Below are 22,272 nucleotides of genomic sequence, written 5' to 3' on the forward strand. Positions count from 1 at the left end.
AAAAGACATGAAGCATCTTCCAGCTTCATCCTCTTTTCTACATTGTCTCAAGTCAAGGTTTTATTTTTGGACAGCAGCCATAAGAAGAAATGTACTCTGGGGGGCACAAAAATTTTCCAAACCGCCGGCGTGTACACCGGCATGATTCCTCTAAAGTTAAGAACTTTATATAACGACTGTGAAGAATAAACACATGACGAGTTAAACTGTCAAACTAGGGCGTCTTCTTGATCAGACAGACTAATTGTGGAAGCAATTTGACACAACTCCTCCTATTTTCTCATGGAACTCTCATTGACACACCTTCTAAAAGTGCATTTAAGATCTATTCCATCCCAAAGCTCTGCTACAGTACTGGATTTCTCGTTGGCAATGATATATAAATCCCAAAACTGAATTGCAAGACTGGAAGATCCCAACCAATTATCCTCCCAGAATTTCACACTTCTACCATTTCCAATAACCCATCTATAACTCATTTTCGCTACTTTTGCAGCTCATAACACACTTTTCCAAAAATGAGACACACCAACATCATTACAGGAGAAGATATTAGGATTAGTTGTGCTATGACCTGTTTCCACAACAAAGTTGACATTCTTTGCAGAGAGAATTACATTCCTGTACCTGACATGGGAGACAAATTCAAACCCCACGTAAAATTTAGTGACGAGGAATCGACACCGATGACAAACTTGGAGCATTACTATGTTGATTACTTCAGAAAGATTATCAACAACCAACTCGGGGAGCTTGACAAGCGCTTTAGCCAGCAAAGTTCAAAATTGGTTTGTCTTGCATCACACCTAAATCCACGCAATTCTTTTCAAGCTTTTGACAAGGACAAGCTCACCAAGTTCGCTTGATCTGCAACTCCAAGCCTTCATAACAGATGTGCGCTGTTGATGCCAGATTCTGTGAAATGAGTTCGCTCAGCGATCTTTCTGTGAAGATGGTGGAGACAGGGAAGAACGCCATGTATCCACTGGTTTATCTGCTTCTGAAACTCGCTCTCATCCTTCCTGGAACAGCAGCTACCGCCAAGACAGCGTCTTCTGCAATGAAGTTCATAAATAGCACGATGGTGAAAGAACCCTGCAACCAGTGACTGCTTGTTGCTGTACCTGGAGCGTGACGTATTCGAAAGCATCACCAATGATGCTGTCATTGCATCTCTTTGAGGCTAACAAGTGTAGCGAAGCGTCGACACAGGGATCGGAAGCCGATGCCTAGTGGTTTCTGTTGCAGTATGTTAGTTTCATGCACACTTTTTTTTTTTGAAAACTAGTTTCCTGCACACTTGATATGCTTAACCCTTTGCAGCTCTATTATCCTCGTCGTACTGCTATGTTCTGTATGTAACCTTTGTTTCTCCGTCTGAATGTAGGAAATAGGAATGCATGAACAGGGTAGTTTATTGTTGTGGACTTGTGATGTAGAATCTGTGATAGCCTTCAATGTTTCTGGGAGACTGGAGGACGGATTCATGCTTCAGTCATGCCTCTGTGCATTGTTCGTTTTTAGCATACATGCAACAGTCATGCCTCTGTGCTTCAGTTACAAATTTTGCTGCGTATCGCCCTTGTTACCTACCAGGTGGCATTGTATCCCTATGATGATTTTGTTCAAAAACATAGACGCGCAGCAAACTGAAATGAAAATGCATCTCTCCGGGACATATCCTTTTTTTTTTTTTGGAATGGATGTCCAGAAGGAAATCAAGCAGTGAACAAATCAGATATATAGCTTTCGCTTTCTTTGCTTCTCAGGAAAAAGTTATAGTCCAGCAATAGCACTGGAATAATATGCGTGAACATAAAAAAAAATGATGGAAAATTGAATCGGCATGACAGCAACAATCAAATGATAACAAATTGAATCGGTAATAATCACTAACCAGCCTAGACACAGGCGAATGCCAATGGCATGAATTATTGAATTCATAATCTCCAACAGTACATAGTAAATTTGTAATACACAGTATCCTGTTTGGTACAGCAATGACGCATCTTTAAACAATGGCAATTATTAATTTATTGCTGCTCCAAATCGGTACAATCAGGCGGATTGGTCCTGGGTATTGGTACTCCTTGCCCTTCTGTCAGTACTTTGTATGCACTCTGGATTTGTCTTGTTACTGGACCAATTTTCCCATCGCCAATTTCACGTCCGTCAATCATTACAACCTGTTTTAAAGCAGAATGCAGCAGTAATGAAGCAACTATATGATGTGCCGACAGTGGCAACAGACTCGTCTCAAAATTTTCTTAGCCAGCGTACTCTTGTATCTGAACACAGCAAAAAGGTGAAAAAAGAACTTGCTAAAAAGCCGAAGCACTTTGCAACAAGGTCACATGTAGTAGACTAGATGTCAGTTATCTCCTTTCCAAACAATAAAAAGAATGAGAAAATAGTGTTCCTTAAAGAGGAGAGCATATGTAATAGACTAAAAGTGGTTGCACACTAGATTATTTAGAGGACAATGCGCCTAATCCAACTTCACTTTTCAAATTTATGAGAACCATTGGACAGAAGTATGATATGATTAACTGACTAGGTGAAAAATAATAATAACCATGTATCACAACAGAGCCAACTCACCGGTGTGATTTCACCCATTGTTCCGGTTGTCCACACCTGCAAGTGAAAATACCAGTTATAAGAATACATCAATCATGCCATGTGTGTGGGTTGACAAAGATCCCTGACAAGTCATGCACAAAGATCCATGACAAGTCATGCATAATTAAACATCAAAACTCAGCAAACCACAAATGAAAAGAAGCAAATGGCTAACTGACAATGAATTTGTGGACTCGCATGGCTAAGACGATCTCAAGGAGTGCAATTTGGACTTGTACGTAAGACTTGGATGGATTCAGCGGAAAACAAAGGAAATTGAACACAAAAAAATGTAAATAGGACCAGAGCATAAAGCGCACGGCATAGCACTAGATGAGCAGATCAAACAATAACAGCCAAGAACAAATAACACAAGGGAAACCCTAGACTAGGATATTATTGTAATACCCTTGACAATTATACCCTTAACGCATACATGGAAGCCTTTTGAAAGGTGAAAAATAAAACTGATAAAGTGCACTCCATCATTTTATAGTAGTCCATCAACAGGAAGTTAAGAGTAGTTCAGTTGAAAGTTCGTGTAGGTCGATACCCAAACTTGTATGAGTTTCTCTCTACAGTTGCATTGCAAACTGAAGTTTGTAAGTATCATCACTATCCAAACCTATTAACTTAAATCAAATAAATATAAACTGTCTACAGAGAAGAAAGTACACAATTGCTAATTTTCAAGTAACTAAAGCATGCTTCTGCTATCATTTTGTCTAAGTTCAGCAGACAAGAGTATTTTCTAAAAAAGCAGGTACTAGACAAACATACACCATTAAATGACGAAAATGTTCTCAATTTAAGTAAACATATGAATTAACATTCTTAAGGAACCAAACCTCGTCTGCAGCATGAAATTCTGATAGACTAATGCGTCGTTCATGTAATACCAGGTTTTCTTTCACCACAAGGTCCATAACCTGTTATTTTTTAAATATGAAATGTTAGAACAACACATGCCCAACTTAGTAATTCCCCAAAATGTTTCATAATTAACCCTCATTCATGCATTTATATATGTCACACTTACTGATGAAACTATGCAAAACAGGAAACGGTGTGATAAGGGAACAGTGATTCAACAGCAATACACATTCATAATATGTTTCACATATAACCATAGGCAAACACCTTGCAGTTTTTCCCTTTCTTTAAAACAGTAAAAGAAATAATGAATTAATGGAACCAATACTACCTCCTACTATGTATTGAAGCCCATGCACCAAATCAGAAAGAACCATTCTTGTAATTTCCATAAACTTATACTTTCCAGTACATATCCAGAAGTATTAATGTACAATATGATCTGATATTGTGAAACCACTTGAGCCTTGGAAAGAGTATTGGTGCACAAATAGAACAGAAAAGATTTCAAAAGATATGCCAAAGGGAGCCACTTGTATAGACTGGTTCCAATTGATTTCAACTGAAATCTGATTATACTTACAGTTGCCCGCGTAATGCCAGGAAGACAATAGTCAGCATGAGGTGTCAATACGATTCCCTTCTTAACCATAAACTGCAGTGAACACAGTGGCATTTTTAGAGCAATTATATGACAAATGTCAATTTCTGGATATATGACAAAGGTATTCCACTTACAATGTTTGTTGCATTTGTTTCTGATACAAAACCATCCTTGTCTAGCATGATGGCATCCTCAGTTTGGGCAAGATTACCTTCTATCTGCTTAAGAGGATGAATAAATGAGTGCCGGTGTAATCTCAAAAAGCTTCATTTTAGGTAGGTAACTTGTAAGGAACCTTTGCCAGAATATTGTTGATGAGATTGTTGTGATGTATCTTGGAATCTATGCTCTGAAACAAGTCATGATAATAACCATGGTCAACGTTTAATTGGTTATTCAAAGAACAGAAAAAATAAGACAACATGCTTCATAGTATTTGAATCGATGCTGAATCAGAAGGAGATGAGGCACGATAACTAATGAAAAGCGTAAGTGTATAACGATGCGGGAAATAGACAAACTGTGTTAGTTTACACCGACTTGAAGAGTTAGTGGTTCAAAAAAAAATCTGGTATTGTCTGCACAAAATTCAGCACACTTCTGTCTTCTGCTATCATTGGTCAATGTCAAGTACAAAAGACCCTATAATTTCTGTTGGTGAGAAGTATATCTCTGAGTAAATGTGACATCCTGAGCCCAACAATTGTACAATATTGTGACTGATGAGCAAAGTTTCATTGAATATATAGACACCAGTAATCAGTACTCTAAGGATCTAATGGTAATTATCAGCCAATGACACCTACAAAGATATCACTCAAGGAGTTAGAGCCTAGAGGCAAGCTAGTGGCTATCAATAAACCAGATAACATTTTTTTGGATATAGATAATAAATTTGTTCAAGGTTAGTCACAATTCCTTTTCATATTTGAGCACCTGATCAACTCAACGAAGTTGGTCGGCCCATGGACACAAGATGTCATTTTAAGGCTTAGCCTGAGATATCATGAACTTTGAACCTTGATAAAAATAATGGGCAATGACTTCTTAATTACGACCATGGAAATATAATTGATTTTTCGAACTTCAAATGCCAACACAGAAATATAAAATAAATGTTTTATTCCCAGTAGTACAATAATAAACCATGTTGAGACCATTAGATTCGGGTGAATATGTTTTTTAGAATAAAATGCTTGTTTTCAGTCAGTACTGACTGGTATGATGCTACTACTACTGATTTTATGTTTTTTACTGGTGACACAAACAGTGATAATAGTGGTTGATATTTCCCCAAGTCAATGCTCTTTATGCAAGACAGAAATTAATCTAATAAGAAAAACTACTCCATATGCCCATGAGACACAGAAATTCATCTGATAAGAAGAACTACTCCACATGCCCATGAGCCATGACCTCTGCTTAAGATCTAAAACAAACCAACGCTAGTTAAAGTCAAATAAACAAAGTCATGAAGGAGTTCGCTGATGGAGTTCACTGGTAGGGTTTCTAAAAACCACATGAGCTTTCACTCTTCTGTCTGAGGCAAATATAGGTATAAAGTCTGGACAAGTGTAAATGGATCTTACATTTGGAGAATTGCGACGTGTGGTGGCAGTTATCAACTTAATCCCATGCGAGTTATCATAAACTGGTGGTTTCCACTCTGCAAGCACTGAACAAAACGAAAGGATTTATCAGAAACTAGCATTACTGCATCCAATAGTCTCACAGTGATAACTAAGTTGAACCTCGCAACATCATAGATGGGTTTTCCCTACAAGACACTATGCCCAGTGTATCAACAGCTATGCCATAACAAGGCAGACACATAATGGGTTGAGGTCAGTGAACTGGCTGGTATGCTATGTGCACCAGCATCGGGCCATCGGCCACGGCCAGTCACCACTCACCAGTAGTGTGATAACAGACTGTAACAGGTACAAAACACCACTGGCGCTTAAACCATTCCATGTCCTACCTTAAGTCCTTGTGCTAAAATAGAAGACAATAGAAAACAACAAACATGCCTTGTGTACATTGAAGCAAGTAAAACACATGCATACAAAGAACAGTGACAGAAAGATGAATACCAATCAAGCAGCACCCATAAAGATTGAAAGCTGGACTCATTCCAGATGTCACCTTCACTTGATAGAACACAACCAATGAATAAATGAGAAAACATGTCATGCAAAGGAGACAAATAACATGTCATGCAGAAGTGAAATCGTGACGTATCTTGATCTGTATTTTTACCTTTTTGCCACGGGTGAGTGTGAGCCTTACATGAGCATTATCAAACATTCCATTCACAACCAGAGTTTTAAAAATGGCATCCTTGATCTGTGACAAAACATATGTAAATTAAAATGAAACCTCAGTTCAGAAATAGATCAAAATTGGTTGACAGTGATCCACAAATGGAAACTTAGACAAACCACATGCTAATATTTTAAACCAGAATGTACAAGTGCCAACAAACTAAAAAAACAGTATGCATTCAACTCAAAACAGACACAAGAAGCCATAAAAATCTTTAAAAAAAGCATGTGTTGCAATACAATAAACAATATAATCATGAAGCTGGTATGTAAAAGTAGTTACCCAGTCACGACTGGGCACATTGATGAAGGCCATAGCTCTTGCAGAATCAAATAATCTAGATAAGAATAAAGAGATCAGCCATCGCAAAGGTCATAAGCAGAAAACGGAATGACAATGGAGACAAAGATATAACTAGCTACTGCACTGCACCTGTCCAAGTGTTCATCAAGTTTGAATACTTTTCCATCATATATACGTAATCCTTCCCATACAGCATCACCTCCTTGTACAACTGAGTCAAACACTGAAACCTTTACAAGATAAATGATTAGAGAAAAGAATGGGGGAGAACTGATCAGATGTTACAATACTGATGTCATACCACAAGTTACAGGTGATATACCTTTGCAGTATCACGGGGAAAAAGCCCATCTCCAACCCAAACAAGAATTTTTTTATTTGCAGGGACAGGCAGAGGAGGGTCAGGTAATGGTGGTTCCTGGGATCCTACTGTTGTCCTTACTTGGCGCTTCAGCATGTTGTAAAAAGGCAAGCTTTGCTCAAGCAGGTCATAAAACGCGAATGGGAAAGTCTGCAATCAAATAAGAAAGCATATGGTAAATAAGAATTGTATTTTATCTCGCAGTCGAGAACGTGCTGATAGAACAGTGGTAAGTCACCCAGTTGTGGGGCACAAAAAAGGCGCCTCGTTGTGTGTCACTTTCAACGTGGTCATGGGCGGCCGTGAAATCGCTTTCAGTGATGCCCCTGGGTGGCCAGCCTTTGGTGCCTTTTCTCAACCTTTAAAAGTAATGCCATGGATGGCTGTCTTCCCCCATAGGTCAAGTTTTTTTAAAAAATATCGCAGTCCTACATACGAAAATAGGTACAAATCCTCCACAAAAGGTGAAATCCATTTTGATAACACGATAAAGGAAGCTTGTTAAGTGCTTATTTACCAACAAGACATTTTCTTCCAATAGGTGCTTCATTTTTCATCAGTTCTTTGCAGCATAATCATCACTGTGAAGCATCACACGGTTCAGCAGGATGCAACAGAGACCATGATTATAAGTGGGTACTCACAGTGGTTGTTCAAGGAGAAAATTGGGAAACCTATCTAGTAAACTTGTGAGAAAAAAAAATCTGTGCTTTTTTTAGGGTGATTTCAGACTGGTCTTACGACTTACATAAGAAGGTTTAATTTAAGGTTTCATATCGATCAACACCATATTTTGTATGTTTATTTTTGGACGTTACCAGTAGGCAATGGCATTGTGCACTAAAGTTTTCCGTGGAACAAAAGGCTCTATGATTTGTCAGTTCTCAAGGCAACCCCACCAATAATCATAACAGATTCAAGACATTGGTGAAAAAATGATTAGGGGGCAAATAAACTAGGAGAAATGGAGACGGAGAAATGGAGACGGAGAAATTTAGTTTGGTGTGACCAAGATCAAGTTATCCATTGGAAGACATAAATCCACCGTCAGCTACAACAAATAACATTCTTATAAGGTACTATCTCCAAACACAAAATTTTGTTGCTTCAGCAAAAAAAAAGGTATACAAAAACATGTGATTCCACAATATCAAATCATCTTTTCCCAAAACAACTCATACTAAATTGCATACCAAATTCCCTATTAGGCTGCTTGAATACCAGATAATTTTGAATGCTCTGTCAAATTTATAGAGCACTTTTTGTCTTTTTCTTCTTAACTAAATTACCTCAGCTTTTCTTAGCATGTGCTGTCACCAATGGTAGTAATTCTTACCATTACCTTTTCCTTTCCAATCCAAGTCTAACTGACCAGGACAGCAATACTCGTAAAATACTAGAAATCAAGAAAGGTGTCTGATGCAAGCTTACCAAAGGATAACGACGGGACTTAGAGAAGCCAGTAGACTTGTGTACACTCCCGTACCACCAGGGGGCCCATATACCATCAAAGACCTTGGGGCCAGCTGCCCATCTAAAACGGAGAAATAATTCCAACTTAAGTAAGAAACAACAGCACCTTTAAGTCTTACTATGCAAAGATTAAGCTACACATTAGATCATAGTAAAACTACTGTAGTTATGATGTCCAGCATACAAACTTGAGCATTTGTGGCTGGAAAGGAATGCCCAGATCCTCACAGAGTCCACTCAGGACAGCCTGCAAGTTAAGTGCAAACAAACTGAATACATTGGATCGGAAATGTCAAAGAAATGGGTAAATGTAACACAACGACTGAAACAACCCAACAGTGATACACTATTAGAAGGGTTTCAAGCATTGAAATGTAACAAATACTGAAAACCATTGCAAAACTTCATAACTATCAAAGCTGATGTGAACTTATGTGGTACGATCTAGCCTAAAAGTTGAGGAATAAATTGTCATGCCCTTCAAAGCAGCTTACTATACCATCATGGCAGAGGACGACTATTATTAGATAAGAATTATAAGATGGAAAATTATTGCAGTGATAAAAACTGTTGCATTAACAATTATAGATTTACCTCAGGATTGCGTTGCAGATCATCTGCATCTATCACAGGCGGTGGGCTCCCAAGTTGACATAATTCACTGTATATTGAGACAAGTTCGCCTATGCCAAGTTCCAAGAAGGATGGCGGAACAACTTTATCAAAAGATGGCTGAGATGTATGGAATAGAAAGCTATTAGCGGTAGGTAATATGTACACTGAAGAATATGCAAAGTCTGATAAGAGAAAAAAAAGAATTTGCATAGCATCAGGGACAAAAAAACACCTTTGAAAGTGCTAACTCTGCAAATAGGACTTCTCAAGAAGAACATATGAAACAGCATGTGATCATTAAACAAAAGAGTGAAAAATACCAGTATATTTAGAGGGTTGCGAATCAGTATGAAATGTTTTCCCTTCTTCATCAGGTCGTTTGACAGATTTGGAAGGCGTTGCTTTGATATGTGCTATTCAAAGAAAAGATAGGAGATAAGTGGATATAAATATTGCTACTAATTCACAAAGCTGTGCTCTAATGTTTTGAAATCATACCTTGCAGTAACGGTACCTTTTCTCTCCTGGCCCAAAAATCACTTCTTTGACAACCTTATTTCCATCAGGGTCCTACATTGGAAATGCTCCAAGTGAGTTAGTTGCATATAAGACGCTCTTGGAAAAAAAACTCGGTTACACAGAAGGAACGATGCATAATAGTATTCAAATGGAAACATTGCCCTGTTCTTGCAAGAGGTATTCAGGATCATCATGCACGATACTATTTTCCACATGAAATGTATCATGATTATTAAAAATATTGAGAAATTTCCACCTAAATGGCCCTAGAGCCAGACAGCTACTTGATACCAGAAAAGGTTATGGAAGTGGCATCTAGAAAAAGATGTAGCAGCTTAGAAGCTTCAAGCTCCAACCATCTCATCAGCTCAAATGAAACCCCGATTCCAGCCAATCAAACCAGTAAGTTACAGCCTAGTCGACCATGATGCCAAGCCTCACCATTTTAGACAGAAGTTCCTCGCGGTAGGGCCGGTCGACACAGGTGACGTGCAAGAAATTGGCGTAGAGAGGCTCGTCAAGCACCTCCATGTCATCCCTCTGCGGCAGGACAAGAAACCGAAGGTCAGTTAATTACCGAGTCTCCATTACGTTACAAATCGAGAATCAGATTCAGATGTGAGAAGAAGAAAAAATTGAACGCACGATTAAGGTGTAATCAAGCAGCACCCAGTCAATCTACTCGCTGTAGCGCGGCGGTACTGACACGAGTGGTTGGTCCGTAGTCTCCTTGGACGCGAGCGACGAGCATGCGTACGCCCCCAAACCCTCCACCTCAAAAGAGCGGAGCGCGGCTGGGTTGAGATGACCGAAGGCACGGGCATTGAGCTGGTTTTCTCTCTCTCTCTCTCAGAACCCTCACACGCATCGCGCGCACACCACACAGGGAGGGAAGCGCAGGGAGTAGCGACAAGCCGCCGGTTCACCCACCGGAAACGAGCGCGCGCGCGAGCACTAGGGGAGGACGGTGACCGACCTGTGCGAAGGAGTACATGAGGCTGGTGCTGAGGGAGCGCGGCGCCGACCACGCGTGGATCACCTCCGGCGCCAACGCCATTCGCCGGCAGCGTCAGTTCTCCGCTCTTTCCTTCAATGAGGTTGGGGAATTTTCGATTGATTTGACAGGGCACCTTGCTCCGAATCGAATTGATCCGAATCCGATGGGGAAGGGAAGGGAAGGCAGATTAGATGAGGAAAGATGGCTATTGGTGGAGGAGGAGCACGAGTGGTGGTGGGAGCGTAGACTGTACTTTAACACAGGAGTGTTCGATTAGTCGGATGAGATAAGGTTAAGTGGATTTATTTTGTTTTTAGTTATTTGAATAAAGAGTGATGGGATAGAATGGTTTAAAATTAAAAAATATTTTTAAAGATTTAGGATGGAACTGTTTTAAAAAATAGTGAGTACAATCGTTACACTTTGGATATGAAACTGACGATGATCCGAGATATTAAAATAGACTTATTCTATCACATTTAGTAAATAAGTATGTATATATATAAATAAAATTATTCTATTCTCAAATATATAAATAGAATCATCATATCTTAACTCAATCTACGACTAAATAATACCTAAAATACGGACAAGCGGGAGGGAATATAATTAACAGTTGACTGATATCTTTTGTTCGTACCGTGGACGAATTTGATCCGTTAGATCGCTTAGAGCCGTCGTTTTCCTCCCGTCCCAGCCTCCCCCGCTACGCTGATCCATCGTCGCCAGGCCAGACCCATACCTTGCCTCCCCTGTCTCCTCATCGCCTTGCCAAATGAGCTCTCGCCAAGGTCTCCCTTGTTATAATGTCAGCACCGGCGAACCCACCGGAAGCCGCCCACGCTAACCTCGCCGACTTGTGTCGTCGGTTGTATTTCTTTCGCAAATTCAGTCGAACGACTTGGAGGAAATGCAAACTGAATATCCACCGTTGCAGTCAACTTAGGACACGCGAGCTTACACGAATAACATGGAAATAAATTACTCGCGTGAATGGTGCCTCTTTTTATCAATGATACGACTACGTAGATCTCAATCTCCTGCATGCTAAATACTACCTCTACTTGTCACTAATTTTTTACTATAGTAATTTTAATTTTATGTTTTTTAAAAAAATTATAAATACTTAAAAGTATATAATACTAATAAAGTATATTTTACAACGAATTAATGATATGAAAGTTTAAGATATCTAATTTTTATTATAAAAACCGTAATATGAAAACGAATGTATATATATATATATATATATATATATATATATATTGTATATATATTATGTAACTAGGTGTATTGTAGTTCACTATTGTGTTATCTTGTAGTTATGATAAAAAATAATATAGTTGCGACTCACAAGATATGTCAGTTACTACAATATATATGGTTGTAACTGGGTATCTTATCTAGTCGTAATTATACACTTTTTGTCATATGATCACAACTGGTTCAACTCTGCGTACACCCCTAGTTACGATCCAAAAGTAGTATAGTTGCTATCGTAACTGATTTTTTGTCATGTGATCGTAACTCAACTATATGTGCTGTTATAACCAACTATTTTCTTAGTCATAACTGTAATCGCAACCGGGTCACTTCTGCGCATACCCCAGTTACGATCCAAAAAACAGTATATTTGCTATTGTAACTGACTCTGACTAGTTTCTTAATCGTAACTGGGGTGGTGCGAAGATGACTGCAGCAATTAAGGGTGGCACAACGTAATTCACTGTTACATCTTAGGCGTAGAATAAACTCGCCGTGTGTGTGTGTGTGTATATATATATATATATATATATATATATATATATATATATATATATATATATATATATATATATATTCTGCAGATATGCTCACTGTAGTCTATATCTGCGTATATCTCATAAGTTGTAACTCACAGTGTTTTAGGTTGTAACTCACAATGTTTCGGGTTGTAACTGGAGGATGTGCGTAGTGCGAATAACAAGTTGTAACTCACAGTGTTAGCTTCTCGTATTGCAATTATGTATTTATGGACGTGAAGTTGTAACTGATCTACATAACAAATTGTAACTCATATTGTTTCAAGTTGTAACGGGAGGATGTGTGTAGTGCGAATAACAAGTTGTAACTCACAGTGTTAGCTTCTCGTGTTGCAACTATACATTTCTGGATGTGAAGTTGTAACTGGTCTATCTAACAAGTTGCAACTCATAGTGTTTCGGGTTGTAACTGGAGGATATGTGCAGTGCGAATAACAAGTTGTAACTCACAGTGTTAGCTTCTCGTGTTGCAATTATGCATTTCTGGAGTTGAAGTCGTAACCCCTAGTTACGATCAAAAAACAGTATAGTTGCTATCGTAACTGATTTTTTTGTCATGTGATCGTAACTCAACTATATGTGCTGTTATAACTAACTATTTTTTTAGTCGTAACTGTAATCGCAAATGAGTCACCTCTGCGCACACCCCAGTTACGATCAAAAAGCAGTATATTTGCTATCGTAATTGACTAGTCTCTTAATCGTAACTGGGTGGTGCGAAGATGACTGCAGTAACTGAGGGTGGCACAACGTAGTTCACTGTTACATATTAGGCGTCTCTCTCTCTATATATTCTGCAGGTATACTCACTGTAGTCCATGCCTGCGTATATCCCATAAGTTGTAACTCATAGTGTTTTGGGTTGTAACTCACAACGTTTCGGGTTGTAACTGGGGGATGTACGCAGTGTGAATAATAAGTTATAACTCACAGTGTTAGCTTCTCGTGTTGCAATTATGTATTTATGGACGTGAAGTTGTAATTGATCTACATAACAAATTGCAACTCACATTATTTCGAGTTGTAACGGGGATGTCCGTAGTGCGAATAATAAGTTGTAACTCACAGTGTTAGCTTCTCGTGTTGCAACTATACATTTCTGGATGTGAAGTTGTATTTGATCTACCTAACAAGTTGTAACTCATAGTGTTTCGGGTTGTAACTGGAGAATGTGCGCGGTGTGAATAACAAGTTGTCACTCACAGTGTTAGCTTCTCGTGTTGTAATTATGCATTTTTAGATGTGAAGTCGTAACTGATCTACCTAACCAGTTATAACTCACAATGTTTCAGATTGTAACTAGAGATATACGCATTACGAATAGCAACTACGTATAGACGCAGAATATATATATATAATCGATAGAAGAGAGCAAACATTACCTGTAGTCGCTACCTGCTCGGCTAGCTAATTGTTAACTCGCCGAGCCGGCGAATTCCCTGCGCTACGCCGCGTCGCTAGGTGCTGCTTGGCTACACTGGCTCAACCCATCGCGTGGCGCTGCCCGGCCGGCCGGCGCTTGGTTTTTTTTTTTGGGTCTCGGCTTCAGCTGCAACTTGGGGGATCCAAATCTGCTGCGGTTGCAGTAACAACTGCAACTTAATCTGTTGCTATTTTCACTATTGGATAGAAACAGCAACGTTCTTGATTTTGCGCAAATACTGCAGCAACAGTTGTGCACTGTAGTAGCGGTTCCAGTTCGTTGGATTGAAAAATCAATGGACAAAATTGCGTGCAATCCTTGTTGTGCCTGATTCCAACTTGCGCACCAGCCGTTGCCGCACAAAATGGACAAAATGCTCTTAGGGATTCTAGGAGGTTCTAGAGGATTCTAGATGGATTGGAGGAGTACAAAATGGAGAAAAAGCAGAGGTAGGGGATAAGAATCGGGTCAGAGACTCACCGCCGTCGTTCGGTTCCTTGGTCCTTTTGACGCTTTCTCCCATTACCGCTGCACATGTATTTGTACTGTGCCGCACCTCTCGTCGCTCGCCTCCTTGGGCCGAGACCAGTCCAGCACTCCAGCCCACTTCCCCTTGCCCATTAGCCGGCCCAGCATCCTCTCAACAAAAAAGGCGGCCCAGCTTGTAGCACCATACGGTTCTCCACAATCTTTATCATTTGCAATGATCTTCAGTTACAAAATTATAATTGTTTCTACTATTGTATTAGATCCTCACATCATCAGGATATGTTACACGTGCTTAGGTCATATAAGTGAGAAATTTATGTATCTCCTTTGCAAAAAAATGTTATTTAAATAATATTAGCAAATTTGATTGCTACGAGCATTGTATTTTTGCAAATAAAAGCAGATCAGTTTTAGTATTGCAACTCAGAGACTATAGGTATTCTTGATTATATTCATCCTGATTTTTATTATAAGTCTAAGTTTCATTCTCTTGATAGATGTGGGTACGTGATAACATTCATTAATGATTTTTCTCGTAAAATTTAGGTTTATTTCTTGAAATATAAGAATGTAGCTCTTTCAGTGTTCCATCAGTGGAAAGCTTTGATGAAAAATCAAACTAGTAGAAAAATAAAAAATCTTAGAACTGATAATAGATTGAAATTTTGTAGTGCTGAGTTTGATAAATTTTCTGTATTGCAAGACATTTGATACTCCAGAAACCTTCAGCAGAATGGTGTGGCGGAACGTATTAATCGTACTCTTTTGAAAAGAGTCCATTGCATGCTTTCAAATGCTGGTCTATAGAATAAATGTGCGTTGTGAGTTGAGACTGTTTCTACACCTTGTTATTTGATTAATCGTTTTTCAAATTACGACATTAATTTTCATATTTTAGAAGTGGTTTGGTCAGGTAAATCATTTGATTATTCCAATTTAAGAATATTTAGTTGTCTTCCTTATCCTCATGTTAGCACTGAGAAATTAGAGCATAGAATAAGAAAATACATATTTGTTGGTTATGACTCTTGTGTCAAAAGATATCATTTATGATGTTCTAATTCTCATAAAGTGGTCAGTAGTCGTGATGTACGTTCATTGAAGATGTTTTACTCTCACCGGGTAGTGATAACATGTGTAGTTTTTTTCATAATTGAATCTAAAATTGATGAAGTTGTTACAAGAAATACGGAATTTGAGCTAGTTTTACCAACCATTGATAATGATTCTTTAATTACTCCTACTCCACAACTAGTTTCTGATTTATCATCTTCTGATAATAATAATAATCATTGTATTGCTCGAGATAGAACATAAATGGATATTCGATTACCTGCTAGATATCGTGGCACTGATGATATGACATGTTATGTTGTTTTTGCTACACAAGATATTTGTGATACGTTGAACCTTCTTCTTATTCTGAAGTTATCTCATATGAAAATTGTTCTAAGTGGTTGACAGCTATAAATGAAAAAATTGAGAGCCTTTATACAAATCATGCATGGGATTTGGTAGAGCTTCCAAAATGTAAGAAACCTTTAAAGTGTAAGTGGAATTATAAGAAGAAGGTATTTATGAAATTGAACCTGCAAGATGGAAAGCCCAGTTAGTGGTAAAAGGGTGTGACCAAATGGAATGTATTGACTTCAATAAAGTTTTCTCTCCTGTTGTATGCCACTCTTCTATTCAGGTGATGCTTACTTTTGTTGCTTTATTTTATTTGAAATTAGAGTAACTTGATGTTAAAATTATTTTCTTACATAGAGATTTAGACAAGGAGGTTTATATGACACAACCCGATGGTTTTGCTGCTCCTAGAAAAGAGTATATAGTTTGTCATTTAAAGAAATCTCTTTATGGTTTTAAACAAGCTCCTAGGCAGTGGTATAAAAGGTTTGATTATTTTTATGATTGCACAACAATATTCTTACAGCAATTATGATAATTGTGTTTACTTCAAAAAAATTCATAATAGATGCTTCATTTATTTATTGCTCTATATTGATGATATGATCATTGCTTCTCATGACAAGTCACTCATTGATTAGTTGAAGGCTCAACTTATTCATGAATTTGAGATGAAAGATCTTGGTCATGCAAAGAAAATTCATGGCATGAAAATTTAGCGTGACCGCAAGGCTGATAAATTATTTCTATCTCAGAAAAGTTACATTGAGAAAATATTAATATATTTAATCTTGGTAATTGAAACATGTTTCACACATTTTGCTTCACACTTTAAGTTATCTTTGAGCCAATGTCCTATTATTGAAGAAGACAAATACTATATGTCATATGTTCCTTACGCCAGTGCTGTTGGAAATCTCATATATGCTATGATTTGCACTTGATCAGATTTAACTCATTCATTTAGTGTGTTCAGCAGATTTCTGTATAATCCTTACAAAGAACATTGGAATGTTGTTGAGTGGATTCTTCGTTATTAGAAAGGTACTTCTTATTTTGGCTTTATGTTTGATAAGAATAAGGTGAGGATAAAAAATATTATTTGGTTTGTTGATTCGTATTATGCTAATGATTTTGATAAAAGAAGGTATATTTCTAGATATATGTTCTCTCTGTGAGTCTGTGTGGTTCAGCCATTAGTTGAAAAGGTTCAATTCAGTTTGCTACTACTCTTTCTACTACTAAAGTAGAATATATTTCAACTATTGAAGGTGTCGAAGAAGCTATTTAGTTGCGATGTCTCGTTTCTGAACTTGATATTCTACATTATGTTAATATTGTTTATTGTGATAACTATAGTGCTATTTATTTAATTAAGAATAATATGTTCCATGCCAAGACCAATTACATCGATATCAAGCACTATTTTATTTGTGATAGTGTTTCTCAATAGTATGTTATTATTCGAAAGATAAATACTGAAGCCAATCCTACAAATATGCTTACCAAGTCACTCTCTAATACTAAGTTAAAGTATTGCCTGAACTTAGTAGGTATTTCGAGCAAAGTTTCTTTAAATGCATATTTATAGAGGTTTTAAATCAAAGAAAGATTTATTAAGATAATTATATATTAAATTAGAGATAAAGTTATAGTCTAGTGTAACTCCACAACGCCTGTAAATATAAATACTATTATACCATATAACAATGTACTAAATAGTTAATATTGTCTCTGTAGTTTTTGCTTCGCATTGAAAGGTTTTTCGAGTTAAACTCGTGCCTTCTGTTTTCGTGTCCGTTAAATACAACCGGGAGCCACCCTTGTTACGCCATAAGAGAAGCGCTCCGCAATGGTCGGTGAGCGATGGGACGAGCTTCCTGTGGAGCGGGCTCGCGTGCGGATCAAAATCCTCTGACTTCAGTGCGGTGAAGTCACTGATGAACAGTGAAATGCGAGAGGATGCACAGTACCGTGAAGGCAAACACTGTAGATAAAAATATTGTAGCAACAGTACTGTAGCGGTAATGTAACATTAGATCTGATCCGTCCATCTCAAATCCAACGGTTCATGTCATTTTGAAGTCACCTAACTTCACCAGTTGGTGAAGTCAGGGGATCCCATTCCCTCACGTGATGTTTCGCCAGCATGGGGTGCTACCTTCTGGGGAAGAGCTATGTAGAGTACGACCTCCTGCATTGGCTTTGCTCCCCTCCCGTTTCTTCTTCTTCTTCTCTCTCTGGTTGGTACCTTCTCATGCGTCTTGGCTAACCTTGCTTGCTTCTTGCAGGAGCGCCACCACGCTGCGATGGGCACGTAGCTTCTATCGCATCTCCGATTTGTGTGAGCACACTGGTTCGCTTTCCTGTTTGCTTGGTGATTATTACTATGCTAGCAGCTAAGAGCCGGGGTAGTTTTCTATTTGTGTGCCTTGTACCCTAAACACTATACCCTAATCACCGCAACCCTTATCCATCAAACCGACTGGTAGGGAGCGATCGTTTGAGGTGCCACCTAACCTAACCAAGTGCTTACTTTTGGAATTGATTTGTTTGATTCTAAAGGGAGATCAGAGGTCCAAATTTTGCAAAATCTGATAAACCAAGTTGAAATATGTCTTGGTTTACTTATGATGAGTGATTAATATTGATATTTATTTAGTTTGATGATCTACGGTTTTGCATGAGCTTTGATGTGATTTGAATTGATTTGAGATTTTATTTGAGCATATTGATTATGAATTAACTGGAATTGGAGTTGGAGATATGTATTTGCTTGTCTCATGGTGTGCAGATGATGGATGCAACTTGACGGTCGACGGTGAGATGATCGGGACCAAGCGGAGTGCTTAGTGTTGGATGATCAAGAAGACTGGGCGGGGTCAAAGGTGATCCTAGCTGAACACGTGGAGGTCAAGCAAAACATGGAAGACAGATGAAGACAGTGTGCTGACAAAGTCAAGCGAATAGGATGCCGGTGCAAGTGACAAGGCGGTCAGAAGGATCGAGCGAGAGAGACTTGCCGGTGGTCAGGATTGTAAGATGGAGTACACGTGTAGATATCGGAGCGCTTGCTTAAGGTGTAAGCAAGTAGAAAATCACGCTTCTCAAAGCGTGCTAGGGTTTCGTGGTTTGACTTCAAAATCGTGAGAGGACTAAAGGAGTATGTGACACCATTACGAAACTTGTGTCGAGGCGAAGCTAGGTCGTGAAGGTGCCACGACCATCCGATGAATCGAGAAAAAATGGACCAAAATACCCTCGATGGTAGATAGGAGTATACTACAAGAGATGAGTATTTTGAGAAAAAGAAAAATTAAGGGTCAAGTTTTTTAGACTTATAAATAGAGGAGTAGGGCTATTGGAGGAGATGAACCAGTCATTTTGAACCTCTTGTGTCATCTATATGAGAGCCGTGTGCTAGGGTTTTAGAGGAGAGGAAGATGAGTGTTTAGCCTATGTATTATGTGAGAGTTTTGTCTTTGTAATATGCCTAAGATATGACTGACTTCTGCTGCAATGAAGTTTATTTTTCTTCACATTATTATGCTCACTTACTCCTAGTTTTCCTCTATTGATTCCTTTGCAAGTTTTTCGGTTTTCGGATTTGATTTTCGTTTTGATTTTTGGGCTGAAATTTCAGCACCTTGTGAGGTCATTCTTCTTGTTGCTAGAGGCATAAAATTCGTATACGCACGTTTATGTGATGGGATCTTGAATTTTCTTACATCTAGATAATCAACTTATAGAGTTTCATTGCTCAGTGTTCATCTTTTTTTATTTCTTTGCAAGTTGTGATCTTTCGAGTACTAAGACATATGAATTGATCTTAAATGAAACATATGATTTATATACCATCCATTAAGTCGTGTTGTTTTGATTTTTTATTGTTAAAATTTCTCTCTATTTTTTACTTCTATTTGAGTTTTAAGATGCGTTAGATGATCCAAATAGGGTGAACTCATCGATTTCGCAAAAAATCTATTGAGATATCTATTCACCTCCTATAATAGTTAATCTCGTTCCTACAAATTCATCCTATGATATGGCACGGTTCTGATCCTGCTAGTGTACCAATATCTTTTAAGCAGTGTTATCTGAACACCCGTGTCCAAATTTATTTGCCGAATCGGACACTCCGAATCTGAGTCGGATTCCGACACCCGTGTCGAATTCCGAGTTGTATTTCGTATGTTCAAATTTTCTTTGCCAAATCGGACACCCAAATCCGAATCGGATTCTGACATGTTCATATTCAGGTAACACTACTTTTAAGCAGGAGCTTTTGGGAAAAGAAGATATAGCAGAGTACGTAGGATCTTTTTAGTCTTATATGTAGGATCTTTTTAGTCTTGTTTGCAAGAAGATATAGCAGTCCCAATCATCAGACATGGATTAAGTGGTCTGATGATTCGAACTGCGGCGGATTGACTTTATGTGGATATAAAAGCTAGATTGTGTAGAAAAAATGCTTGGCCATCCCTGTGCGTTGAATTTTTTTTCCTGTTGTTACCGCCTAGGTCCTGGAGGATGTAGTTTGATTCTACTAATTCCTTAGTTTGTATATCTGTAGATGTTAGTTGTTTAAGTTGTAGAACTAAATTTTGTGGCTTGCATTCAGTGTTTCTTAATGTAGGCTCAAAATTGGGTAACTTGCATAAACTTGCGCCAAGGTGTATATGCATTTAAATGTTTGATGGTACTGTTTAGTACGCTTGCTCAAATGTGTAGGAATTTCACTTATCCTTTTATGTGCGTGTGCGTCTTTGACAGCTATGGCACTGGGCGCCTCTTCCGGATATCTTCCTCTGGTAACTGTCTCCGGACGAGTTGGATCAGACACGCCAATTATCGGCCAGCAGAGTGGTCTGGAAGCTGCAATAGTTAAAAACAATGTAACTACAGATTTCATGTTTGTTGGAGATTGCTTTCAGTGTTCCTACCTCTTGCGCTTCAATCACATGTCCTCCTTTTGTAGGTAACACAGATCTTCTTGAAGAAGGAGAGAAGAAGGAGGATGTCAAGGAATACGTGGTGGTAAAGAAGACGAAGGAGGAAGATGGTACTGAACACTTTCTGGTCAAGAAGAAGAAGAAAAAATGATGACGCCGAACAGTGGATTGAATGTTCCGAACGGATATCTTCTACAAAAAGGGAGGTTCCCTGGCACCTGGTAATTTGCTGCTACTGCTTGGGATGTTGAAGCAAATAGTTTCATGTGGACTTCCTTTGAACCAGTCATGCTATGCTGCTGACTCTTTGTGCATACTCGAGGAAAAACCTACAATATTGAGTGACTTGCAGACAAAATGGCTTTACCGCATCTATTATGTGTTCTTGCCCGGCTATAACTTTCAGATTCAAACATTGTCTGGTATCTTACTTTTACTAGGATGATGGTACTGGGCGTTTGGAGGTTGTCAGGGCTTCTAGTGCTGTTTGTTGTAAGTTTTGGAAATGAGATTTTTGAGAAGCAACCTCGTACATGTGGATGTGAATGCTCAGTGAAGGCTATCTAACAAACCTTAAACTGTTCTGCCGCCAATAGGAAGGATCTTCATGGTGAGATATTTTTTTGCAGATACTCGGACTAAAGCGAACTGAATGGGTTCTTCCAATCGGTGCTCGATTAACTGTTGTTGGTGAGGTAATACTCGTAAATTTACTTGGTTGGGTTGAACTGTATTGGTAGATCGGGAGAGTCTTCTGTTTCCTTATATTTGTAACAATTTTCATTTAATTTAAACAGGCATTTAAAGATGATTCTGGAAAAATTCTAATTCGACGTCCAAGGAATGGTGGACCATTTCATGTTTCAAGAAGTAGCATTGACAGTATTGTTTCAGATCTTGGGAATGAAGCGAGGTATTGAGGCGCTTGAGAACATTTTGATCACTTTGTTTCTAGAATGTTATTAGCGTGTGTTCTTAGTTCTTACGCTGATAGTCTGTGAACAGGTGGTGCCAGTTTTGGGCCGTGGCATTTGCAGCTTCTGGCGTACTTCTTCTTGGAGGCTACTCAATGAGCTGAAAAGGTAGATGCTATTACACAATGCTTTTTCTGAGCCTATGAAACCCAATGGTTGCATGCTAATACGTTTGTACCGGGGTATTGATGAATTTAGAAAAACCAGCTTACATTTCCTTGAAACTGCTGAACAATCAAGACTTGGCACTAGTAGCAATGACTGGTAATAAGGTAAGCGAGAAAAACTGAACATTTGGTGTTGGTAACATGGCATAAACAAGGGAGAAATTGACACTTTGCAGTCGAAGAAAAAAAAGGTGATTTCGTAATGGCACTCCAAAGTCGACGCGCGTGCCAACATTATCGTAAGAAGCACATTCGATTAAGAAAATTCAACCGCCACCAGGTGGCATGTTATTTCACTCTAACTCATCTGATTTCAGCATGAACATCAGGTTTGTTTCGACCTCTGCTTCGTTAATGGCCATT

The 22,272-nt window shown here is 38.5% G+C and overlaps 1 protein-coding gene and 1 long non-coding RNA gene across 4 annotated transcripts; one reads left to right on the forward strand and one right to left on the reverse strand.

Annotated features, from left to right (window-relative positions):
* Positions 1-1,914: 1,914 nt before the first annotated feature.
* Positions 1,915-10,889, reverse strand: LOC133912548 (branched-chain-amino-acid aminotransferase-like protein 1). Of its 3 annotated transcripts, none has more exons than XM_062355352.1 (19): positions 10,672-10,888; positions 10,137-10,235; positions 9,675-9,746; positions 9,497-9,589; positions 9,156-9,293; positions 8,750-8,808; positions 8,520-8,622; positions 7,050-7,238; positions 6,857-6,957; positions 6,707-6,761; positions 6,359-6,445; positions 6,193-6,244; positions 5,689-5,774; positions 4,395-4,448; positions 4,234-4,317; positions 4,079-4,150; positions 3,471-3,551; positions 2,602-2,637; positions 1,915-2,186 (listed from the first exon to the last, which is right to left on the reverse strand). In XM_062355352.1, the coding sequence occupies exons 1-19, from the start codon at positions 10,750-10,752 to the stop codon at positions 2,034-2,036; spliced, it is 1,695 nt and encodes a 564-aa protein (XP_062211336.1). In that variant the 5' UTR covers positions 10,753-10,888; the 3' UTR covers positions 1,915-2,033. The 3 variants fall into 3 exon arrangements, 2 of the variants coding, with proteins under 2 accessions (XP_062211336.1, XP_062211337.1); XR_009908814.1 differs by lacking the exon at positions 1,915-2,186 and adding an exon at positions 3,827-3,961 and having other exon boundaries at positions 10,672-10,889; XM_062355353.1 differs by lacking the exons at positions 10,137-10,235; positions 10,672-10,888 and adding an exon at positions 9,857-9,915.
* LOC133912551 (uncharacterized) lies at positions 10,146-21,114 on the forward strand. Its single transcript, XR_009908815.1, has 3 exons — positions 10,146-10,259; positions 20,590-20,711; positions 20,795-21,114. It is a non-coding gene; the product is annotated as an uncharacterized LOC133912551 (long non-coding RNA).
* Positions 21,115-22,272: the final 1,158 nt, after the last annotated feature.

Source organism: Phragmites australis, chromosome 3 (genome assembly GCF_958298935.1).
Source record: "Phragmites australis chromosome 3, lpPhrAust1.1, whole genome shotgun sequence".
Taxonomy (NCBI): domain Eukaryota; kingdom Viridiplantae; phylum Streptophyta; class Magnoliopsida; order Poales; family Poaceae; genus Phragmites; species Phragmites australis.